General features: G+C 36.5%; 1 protein-coding gene and 1 long non-coding RNA gene across 2 annotated transcripts in view; both read right to left on the reverse strand.

Moving 5' to 3' along the window:
* Window positions 1-2,068: 2,068 nt before the first annotated feature.
* The window catches only part of dock2 (dedicator of cytokinesis 2), a 130,918-nt gene continuing 121,924 nt past the window's right edge, over window positions 2,069-11,062 (reverse strand). Inside the window, exons 44-51 of the mRNA XM_015393480.1 lie at window positions 10,552-10,728; window positions 8,432-8,515; window positions 8,195-8,332; window positions 6,381-6,508; window positions 3,326-3,530; window positions 3,075-3,180; window positions 2,402-2,550; window positions 2,069-2,180 (exon numbers count right to left, since the gene is read on the reverse strand). Coding sequence (XP_015248966.1) covers window positions 2,118-2,180; window positions 2,402-2,550; window positions 3,075-3,180; window positions 3,326-3,530; window positions 6,381-6,508; window positions 8,195-8,332; window positions 8,432-8,515; window positions 10,552-10,728 — 1,050 coding nt within the window. The 3' untranslated portion in view covers window positions 2,069-2,117. The remainder of the gene's footprint in view (window positions 2,181-2,401; window positions 2,551-3,074; window positions 3,181-3,325; window positions 3,531-6,380; window positions 6,509-8,194; window positions 8,333-8,431; window positions 8,516-10,551; window positions 10,729-11,062) is intronic.
* LOC107096707 lies at window positions 3,580-6,372 on the reverse strand. The gene is made up of 3 exons (XR_001481804.1): window positions 5,282-6,372; window positions 5,092-5,180; window positions 3,580-4,533 (listed from the first exon to the last, which is right to left on the reverse strand). It is a non-coding gene; the product is annotated as an uncharacterized LOC107096707 (long non-coding RNA).

Genomic DNA, 11,062 nt, shown 5'->3' on the forward strand with positions numbered 1-11,062 from the left:
GCAAATCCTCCCTCTTCAAGTTGGCAATCCAACGATGAACCCGTCCGTGGTGGATCATGAATCGGAAAGGTGAATTAACTTTTTTTCACTTTTACCTGATGTACAACAACATGCCATGCACATAGGCACTGTCAGTTTAACTATAGGTCTTGCAAATTTCAAAAGTGGTGAAATTTTTGTACTGATTAACTAAATTAATTAAATCACCGCAAACGTATTACATTGGAAAAAATCTATATCTAGATAAGTAATTTTTTCTTAAAAGAAGTGCATTTGTTCTTGGATTGAGGAGGTAAAAGATACATTTTGCCAATGGAACAAGACAATTTACACTTAAAGAAAATACAATTACATTGTCTTATTTCAAGTGCATTTCTATCCAATTATCTTATTTTAAGAGTAAAAATATGAATTCCATTGACAAATCATCTCATTTACCTACTCAAATTAAGACTAAATACACTTAATTTAAGAAATTTTTACTTAATTCTATATTATTTTTCCAGTGTAGTTTTAGGTACAGATAATGATCCACCGATTATTCCTTGCTGACCAGACTTTTCCTTTAAACTGGTAAATTAGTATTTCAGTTTTTTTGTTGTTTTTTTTTTTTTACAACATTTTGGACCATGCAAAACACAGATTTGCCTTCACAAAGCCTCAGAAGGACAACATTCATGTACAAAAAGTATAGCTGTACATGAAATTATGTTTTTGTTTTTATAAAGTGTTTTCAAAATGTTTGTTGTTGTTGGCAATCATATAAATATACTGGTGCGATACTGTAACTTACTATGTTTGATTGGTTTTTGGTATACGTCTATTTTGAATTTATTGCCCCCCAGAGAAAACTCCACCAGCCGCCACTCCTTAAGATAGGCATAAAGGTTCCTCCTCCCACAAGACAATAATCGTAAACATAAAGCCAGATTTATGACTTTTATCAGGATAAAACTTATACATTTAAAAGTTTTTAACTTACCTCTGCTCTACCAGCGCCAAATCAATGGCTGGATCATCTCCTCAATAAGCAATCAAATTCTGCACAGCCCAGGTAATGAGCCATTCATTTGATACAGCTGTGTTGAACTAGCAGAGAATCAAATCAGGCAAGATGGTTCTTGAAGACTGAAGCTGACCCCCACTGATCGAAATTTAAAATATACTGTGTCAGAAAGACCCAGCCAAAGTCCAGACTTAAATCTAATCAAGAATCTATACCAAGAAGTTTAAAACTTATGTAAAAAGGTATCTTTCATCTAATGTGACTCAGAGCTATAGGGAAATAAGAATATGCAAAAGAAAATTTCTATCTGTTCAAGACACCCCCCTAAAATCTTGTCGCCAGTTGTATTAAAAGTTGTTTTGATAAAATATTTTCTCATCAGTATTGAGTCTGACTACAAAGTCAGGCATTAGTTTCAAGACTTTCCAAATGTACAATGTTTGTCCAAATTCATGCCTCCTATGTTTTTTTGTAGTATAAGAAAACAGGAAACACTCCCCAACATACTGTACCAATGTTTTATTACACTTAATGAAATGTTTCACAAAAGATTCGGAAATCATACATACGAGTGCTTTAGTAAAATGAAAAAACACAGCAGACCAGTTTATTCTCACTGTTTGTTGACTCCATTTAATTGATTGTCTTCCCTTGGTCATTGAAAGAGTGGATTAGAGCTGTTTGACATATTATTCCAATGGTACCCTTTGTGCTTCACTGAATTTACCCTTTCTCATTATTGTCCGTCACAATTGGGCTGAAAACCGTATAATTGGAAGCTTTTCAATCAGTAGCATTAGACTGCTGGTTTGTGTTTGCTCGTTCTTCTAGAAACTGAATTGATTTAAAAGCTGTAATGTGGCATTTAGCATCATTAAAATTACCAGGAAAATAAAGGTCACCCATTAAAAATAGCCTTTACTTACAGGTTAAATCAATGAGGTCAAACTAACAGAGATGCTGAGCGTTATAAACAGGGTGACATCAGGTGCAGGGTTTTTGGATGTGGAAAGAGGTTTTAAACTATTTTGTGAAATATACCCCCCCTCCAAAAAAAAAACCAAAACAAATGGTAAAAAAAAACATTAAGAGAGCATTAATGAAAGGCATTTCAGAAATGATTTTCAGAGTCTTTGGCTGGATCATTGGGCTTCTGATCTTCTGACCTGGAGCTCTGTTAAAACAAACATGATATAATTTAAGTACATTTTAACTATTTAAGGCAAAACGCACTTAAAATAAAAGCATATGAATCTTTAACTTCTCAGCAATTTTTCAGTAGTTTTGATGCAAAAGAGCCAAGTGGAAAACTGCAAATAGCTCCTTAACTCAAGAGTGTTTTTAATGGATCTCACATGTTCTAATTAATGGTATTAAATGTGTTTGTTTGCCTACCTTGGACTTAAAAAGCAGGTTAATGACACCCTTTGAGCGTCTGTCAGCTGTTCGGTCAGACGATCCGGAGACAGACATGTTCTTACTGTCCCTTTTGGCTTTAGCTGGGTCCACCTCCTCTCCCCCACCAACGACTGATAGGGACAGACCTACAAACAGGAGGATGAGGGAATGTGTTGTGTTATCTTTAAACGACTCCTCTGTCCCCCGCCCCCCCTTTTTTTTTTTTACTTTTTTTTTTTAAGTCAAATCCTTTTTGGGAAAGCAATTTTGCTCTTGTGGCTTTTCTGCTGATGGTAATCTGCTGTTGCTAGTGATGTGTGTTTGCTTATTGTGGCCGGCAGTACTAATCACAGTTAGTGTATTAACACCACAGCCTGTGCTGGTTCATCTTGTCTGAATGTGGCAGGAGGCCAACAGAGCATCAGTGAACGGTGTTGTGATGCACCACTACAAGGGCAAGGTCATGTAACTGATAAACTGAGACAAACTGGATGCAGAAACATTGGCTGTGTTATAATCTTCCATGTTTCCACCCCTTCCTGGTGGAAAGCTGTATTTTCAAACCTAAACCTGCAATTTTGTTTTCAGGTATATAACTTTGTTAGACTCTGTGTCTTTCTATTTTGATTTTGCCAACTAGTTGAGGTGAATTAGTGTGTGTATATTTTACCTGTGATGGCTGGCAGGGATCGAGAGTTGGCATTGGTCAGAGGCACAGTTGCATCATTTGGCTCGGCCAGGTTGGTGTCACTGCGGAACTCCTGCTTCTTGGACAGCTAGAGGGAGACAGAGATCAGAGAAAGCTCAACAACACTTTGACACAAGCTCTGTATTTTCTGGCTAAAGCCTTTACAATCAGCCCCCTCCTGATCCATCTCTGTTTATACTCTCCTGTCTTGTTCTACAGCCAATGATTCTCACCCTCTTGCAGTCCAGCGTGCTTGTCCTCTCTCTCTCCTCTGTGATGAAAATCATGCTGCTTCTTTTCTTCTTCTTCTTGCTCTTCCTCAGTCTGACCTCTGCATCACCCACTGTCACCACACCCTCCTCACCTATGCTCACACTAACGCTGCCGCTGGAACGGGGTAGAGTGGAGGACCAGGAGTTTGGTGACTCTGGGATGTCCCTTAAAGGGAGAGAGACAAAAGCAAAAGTAGTAAAAAAAATTTCTACGGAGAAGAGAGCGTTTTAAACAGCCAAACTGAAAAAAATAAATAAGTAAATAAAGGAACATATTTTATCTAGGTTATAGCCCAAGGTCAGTTCAGCACCCAGTATATTGATCTTTTCTGCTAAATAGAGGTGGTTGTTAATTAGTTTCAGTAACTTTAGTTTGATAAATACTCACAACATTTAAAGTAAGTAACAAGGACACCACCCCTCTTAATAGGAAAAGTTTTACAGTTAGAGATCAAAGACATTTTTGTCCCTCATCTGTTTTTTTCACTACTTCTGCATTTTTCCATGAATAGAGTGACTTTGGTCAACTCCACAAAGGTTACAGTTAGTCCAAACGTTACAGATTTGCTGTGTTTCTATGCATAGTTTCCTGAGTACGGAGGATATCCCATGAGACAGTTGATAAAAAAAAAAAAGAAAGCAAAATGACCTCCAGTAGGCACCTGTGTGTTTGACCAAATAGTTGCTGGTGATATTTGTAAAATTTTGTTGATGGGGGCAGGAGAGTTCAGAAATTCTAATACTAGAACAAACTTTGTCAACAAAACTTTTGCTCTCATTTCTTTTATTTTTTAGCATGGCCTTGCATTCAGCCTGCACTCCGCCTTGGTGCTTCTAACAAAGGATTTTCACTCTATTCCAGGTTGAGAAGCTCCTCTCTCCTTCTGGTGTGGCCATGGAGGTGGTGAGGATGCTTTTTTAAAAGAACATGTGATTCTGAAAGGAGCTCTTCCAGTTTGTTCTCCATTAGCAGCTGGAATGGTTCCACAACTTCAAAAAGGAGCTCTTCTTTGCTGTAATGAGATCGAATTTTGTCTTCAGCTTGCTTCCATCTAGCTCTAGGTAGGCCTTCAAGGTGCAATCAGGTGTGAAGAGCACCAACAGCTTTCTATCCACCTGCATTAAGGTTGCACAGAGGAGGAGAAGAGGAATTCCATAATGCTGCAGACCTAGAGAGGGGGGAATAGAAAAGTAAATAAGTACAATTTAATTTTTTATATATATTGTGTTATTTAAAGAAGCACTGTGTAACTTTCAGTCTCTAGAGGTGCTAGACCTGTAACTTCCAGGTTTAGTTTTGCTAAAAGCCACAGGCAACACAGCACTATTGCAAAACCAAACAGTCTGGCTCCTTGTTTTGGAATCTGATAACAGACAACTTTGGAATAACAGAATAAAAAGTCATGGAGTTACTTGTAAAGACAAAGCCCCATTCACCCCTCTGCATTAAATCTTAAATCAGAGAACCAAAGAAAATGTCTGATCAGGTAAGTTTCATATCTATTTTGTTGGCTAACAACAACTTTTAGGTTAATGAGCTCTCCAGTTTAAGGGGAGCTCAGACTAGCTCAAAGTGGCTCTCAGGGTCATATGACTCTTTCAGTGACAGATCCGACCCTCCTGACTCATATACGTAAAGATATATTACAAAATACATTTGTACTCTTAAAAATATTACAATCACCTGTGAAACAAGAAAATTAATTAAGTTTATCAAAAAAACTCACCGACAGAGCAACACTCTGATAAAACTCTTAACTGAGTTCATGAAATCTCTCTGCTGGAAAAGGCTCTCTGATCCCTTGACTGTGGGTATCTATAAGGATGAAGAGAAGCCATGATAGTACTGATCAAAAAGGGGAAAGAGACAATGATGAAAAAAGTGATAATCACAATCCTCAAAGGAATACTTATTACCTGATGTTCAGTCTTTCCTGTTTGCCTCGCTGGAAGCTTCCTTTGATGTAGAAAGAGTCTCTGCGTTGATTGTGGAGGTTAGTATAAAGGGGATCCACATACAGAACATGTGGATGATGTGAAGAAGCTCCAGAGGGGACTTAAAATCCTTAATCCATTAGCCACAGCACATTTTGGAGAGATGTTTAGGGTAGGCTGCTGGAGTAACTCCATCCATGGTCACTTGCCAGCTGCTGAATTTTTAAGTCACATTTTCTTGTTTTTTTTTAGACTCTCAGCAGCTGGGAGTATTTGGAGAGGGTATTGCAAGGAGATCTCTACAGGTCAGGTAATGATATACTAACTTTTATGATGAACCATTTGGACCTATTGTCAGACTACACTGGTGCTGACGGACCAAGGTTCCTCCTGCAGAACAGCGCTGCATGGTCTCATGGAGTGAAAGATGATTCTTGGAGAATAAAGAATCCAAAATGTTGAGGTTAGCTCAGGTTGCATCTAAGACTGTCCATGAACTCAGTGACACCCTGCTCCAGAACTGGGAGGAGATTACCCAGGATGTAAGATTTGTCAGGTAAACACTCAAACATTTGGAGGCCATAAAAAGTCATTTTCATTTTCTATGATTTTTTTTTTTCATAATGATTTCTGTTGTTTTCTTGATGTTCGTCTTTTAAGTCTTGCTTTCATTTTCATCAAATGATGTGGCATCATTTTGTTCCTTACACATTACTCACTGCCTAATATAAACAAAATCTGCCTCATTTGGCCTAGATTCTCTGCACAATTCACTTTGATTACAAGCCCACATCATACAGCATTTAGTATCATTATAAAAGCTTTAGAAAAAAATAATCACGGATGAAAGGTGTGATTATTTAGGTGTGTGTAAGTAGAGCCATGTTTTCTATGAAAAGATGAGGAAAAACAGAGAGATTGAGAGTACAGATATATGAATGTGTTTTAAAACTTTCCCATGATATTTCTCTGTGGCGTATTTATCAATGTTGTCTTCAATATTGTTTTGCTGGTAAACAATGGATCTTTCCAACATAAGATCAGAGGTTAAATGTCAAAAAGCTTTGAACTGCTATGCTACCTGTCTGCATAAGACTTGGTTGGTGTCCCGCATTCAGATCCCTGCAGTGAAGAGATGGAGATGATGGACTGTCGAAAGGAGCGCAGCATCGAGCGAGGACGAGTTGACTTTCTCTCATCCAAATCCGGCTGCAGAAACACAGAAATATCAAGATTTAGAAATATACAGATGACAAATGCTCTATGACATTTATTGGCACCCAAGCTTCAAACAAGAAAAGCATGAGAACATTTAAAGGGCCTATATCACCCAAAAATAAGGGGGTTCTTTTTTACTTTTAAGTATGTAATAATACTGTTCCTTCACCAGAATCATGTACAAAGTAGTACTCTGTTTGATTAATGCATCTCTAAGTAACCGTTGTGAGTTTTGCCATGTGAATAGAAGTCCCACCCTCACCTGTGAAAAAGAACGGCTGGAGAGTGTCTACTTAGAGCAATGTTCCCTCCAGGAAACAGCGACTTTAACTGTGCTGTGCTACTGTAGCAATGTAAACAAACACCCTATTTCTCCAGTCAGGGAGGGGTGATAGGAGGTAAAGCGCAATGTCCCATCTCAAAGTTACAACTGCACAGAATAGCAGATTTTCTTTTTAAACAGTAAGTGCTAGAAATCTGGCCTCTGATCTCAGACCTTCCGTGCAGACAGGGAGAGGTGGCTTTGCTTTGAAAGCAATAGTTTTTCTTTAGGGTTAGAAGAAAAAAAATGAAATTTTAAAACAAAGGACTATCAATGTAGTTTTAAAGGTGTTATGTTGTCATAGATTTCCCTATAGGTGACTTTAAAGCCTTACAGTATAAAGCACGACATATGACCTTTAATTCAAGTGAGAGAGATCTGTCTTGACCTTGATTATTCAGAGTTGCCACAGGAAAATCTCTGTACACTAAAACTTCCCCTTGTCAGCTAGAAGTAAAACAGGTAGAACAAGCAAGGATTGATGAAGACTTTTTCCACAACCAAAGGTTAATCTTAAAAACTGCAGTAAAGGTCACAGAGTCTCACTAATACACATTGGAGCTCCTTACAGTACATCCTAACCAATGAAGGAGGCCAGTCAAGACCTTCAATCCTAAATACAATTGTGTGTGTAGATAATCTCCAATGAGACATTTAAAAAAGTTGCTGGAATTGGCTAAGATTTGAGTAAGACCTTTTGTTAAAATTATAGGTGGATTTGGTAAGAAAACAAGAATATTTCCATCAAAAACAAATATTTTTGAAACTGCTGTACCTTATTATAAATTAAACAATAAAGCAACAGTTACTAGGCAATAGACGCCATGACACTGTATGTTAAACATCATGTGTTTCCTCATGTGTCTAAATGACTTAGCAGTTCTAATTAAACCTATTCTACATTGCTTTTGCCACTGATATATTTATAAAGCAGGCTACAAAGGTCAATTAGTGCTACAGAGGTTTATCAGAGTTTGCATTGCTAAGTTTGACTTCAAGACAAAGTTACATCACAGTAACCTTACAAATGCGGTCTTTTTGGATTTCATAAAATTGTATTTTCATATCTATTTCCCCTTTATTTTATTTATTTATTTATTTTTATTTTTTTACAGTGTCCTGCCTGGTGATGTGGCAATAAGAATAATTGTCTTGATGCCAAAAAGAGCCCAACAGATTGGCAGTACGGCTATTGCCATAGTGTTACGCTTGATTTATGCATATAAATTGCTTTATTATAATTATGCAGGGAGTTTCACAGATTATATGGACACTGCAATTTAAGTAGAACAGTAAAGGAAAAACAGAAAAAAAGCAGAAAAGATTCCCCTTTATTGTTTCTGATTAATGCTTACCAACTCTCTCACACCGTATTCCTTCTCCACTTTCTTCTTTAACTGCTTGAAACATTCCTCCATGCGCTCATGGAAAGGCCGCAGATCATCTGTTACTCTCTTTCCATGCAGAGATATTCCTCCACCAAGCAATGGAATCTATAGACGAAAACGTTATGATGTTAACAGGATAAACATACAGAGGTAGGACTAAAAGCAGGGTTGATGCTCCCATGGGTGGTAGAACCTGTCCTGTACCTGCCATGCGATGAGGTCTTTGAGGCGCAGGAGTTTGTCTCGATCTTCTGGGTGCTGCTGAGTGTACTCTTCAGTGAAAAATGCCTGATTGAAAAGAAATATAAAGCCTTTGGTTAAAGAAAACCATATGCAGTAATACTTCTGGCAGATTCCAATAATGAAATTAAAAGCTCAATCAGTATCAATTTTAGCATAAAGTATTTGCCTGAATGAAGACATGAAAGTATTTGCTTTTTTAATACTGAAAGTATTTAAAATATCAAATATATTTGACAAAATTGATGATGATAGATATATCCCTAATCTTTTTACATGATTCAGAAAGGTAAAAATGTAACAACTACAGTAATATCCGTATCGCAGAAGGACATGTCCCTACAGTTCAGTAATTTTCAAGACACCGCTCCGGTTTTGAATTTGGTAACTGCTTCTCTAGTCTCAGTGTACAGCTACGACTAAATGATTTTCTGCAGGGCCTAATTAAAGTATCCACACCTTCTGACTTTTTTCCAATTATGTCACCAAATAACCACAAACTTAAATCTAAATTGTTATGTTCTTTTTAAGGAATACCAAGCTCAAAGTAGTTAAATAATTGAGGAAAGGGTTACCGTTCAATGTTTTAAAAAATCAAAATCACTATCCTTTACAACTACCTTTCACTGAACTGCAGTCTTCTGGTTAATGTCGACACAATCTTTCTATATCCAGAGAATAAAAATACAGCCCCTGATTTGCAAAACACTTTAGTCTTAGTCAGATTAGATGAAGGTTGTCTATGATGCATTTATAACTCTGCTGCAGATTCTCTTTGGATCAATGTATTAACTTTTACCACACCAAACCAACGCAAGCATGTTCTTTCGTCAGTACTATGCTGTATCTCTAGCTGTATGTTTGGATTTGTTGTCCTGCTGGCCAGTATTTTCAGCATGTCAGTGGTTTTGGCTGATATTAGTTTTAAACCAAAATGTTGGTCATTGCACTGATATAAGTGCAATATTTTGTAACAACAGATACTTAGACCTACATTAACAGGGGGTAATGTCTATCAGTCTGATACATGAATCGGCCACAAAGGAGGTGCTAAAGTAAAAATATCGGTGGTGTGGATATTTTTTTTAAGTTTCAGGATTTGATTGTTTTTAGATTTATTTATTTTTTTATTTTTATGTTTTCTTTTTTTAATGCTTTTCTTTCTTTTAGTACTTTGAGGTATTTTTAATGACAAGTGTATTATAAATCAAATATATTATTAATATTGTCTAACTGCCATTTGCAATGTCTGCTAAGGACAAAGATAAGGAACTATTAAGTGTCTATAGGAAAGTCCAAATGCAAAGCAATATCTGAATATTGGGAAAAAATACGTTCTTTCAGATTTGCTGATTGTTTTGGACAATTTGCTTTAAAAAAGATTTGGCTTTCTTTCAAAATTGGTTCCTTGTACACATTTTTCTATAAATGCTAGATTTATGAAGTGCAAGACTAATAATGTCCTGTCTACATACATTCCCTCCTCTTTCATGGATTTGCAGCACATCCACCTTCTACATGAGTTGTCTGACTTCTTCTCTGATTAATGCTCTCCCTGCCTGCCCTATTAGTCTAGGTGGACGGCCATGTCTTAATTGGTATGCTGTTGTAGCATATTATATGTTCGGAGGATGGGTTGAACAGTGTTTTGTAGAATGTTAATATCTTGGAATCTCATTTTTTAACCTATCCTTGCATTAAGCTTTTTTACACAATATCCCTAACTTTTAGAGATTTTTATTTGTATAACAAATGGAAAACTATTACACATTTTCACTAAATTGTGTTCTCTCGTGTCATGAAAGCATGACTAAATATACGGATGTTTCATCTTTAATATGACATGAGATATGTTTTTGCATGGCACTGAGTTTCAATGATGCTTAGGCCTAGAATTAACCTTCTCTTTGAGAGATGCCTTTTTTTTCTATCTTCTGAAATCCTCCAATTTGGGGTTGTAAAGTGACAAAATGTGGATGAGGTGAAGGACTAATATTCAAATGGACCTTTAACTACTAAAGAAACATTCATGTTAAAAATTGCATCATAGGTTTGATATGTTGGAGTATTTTATGAATATTTACCTTTTCATATTTAGCAAAGCCTCCCATGACAGCTGGATCAACAATGCCATTGAGTAACATGGAGAGTGGGTTGATGGGTAGACTCCAGTCAGCTTGATACTGATTAATCATGGTCAGAATCTTCTCATTGGTGGACTCCATGGTTTCTATGGCATTCTCCAATGGAGACAAGGTAGTCTGGAAATGGAGAGAAATAGAAAACAGACATTTCATGACTTGGGAAATGTGATTCATGGTCTAGATCGGCATGCCATGGGGCAAGGCATTCATTTTGAGGGTGGGGGTTACAGAGGTAGTCATCTAGGATTTGTACCTAGAAATAATGTTGAATTCTTTTACTAATTTACAAAGAATTAAAGATGATTTCATTGTTTTAAATTATCCAACTTATTCTCTTAAATATATTACTTGAATTATCAAACATAAATTTGATCATTTTGGACTGAATATATATATATATATATATATATATATATATATATATATATATATATATATATATATATATATA

The sequence above is a fragment of the Cyprinodon variegatus genome, unplaced genomic scaffold (genome assembly GCF_000732505.1).
Source record: "Cyprinodon variegatus isolate N-32 unplaced genomic scaffold, C_variegatus-1.0 Scaffold643, whole genome shotgun sequence".
Lineage (NCBI taxonomy): Eukaryota > Metazoa > Chordata > Actinopteri > Cyprinodontiformes > Cyprinodontidae > Cyprinodon > Cyprinodon variegatus.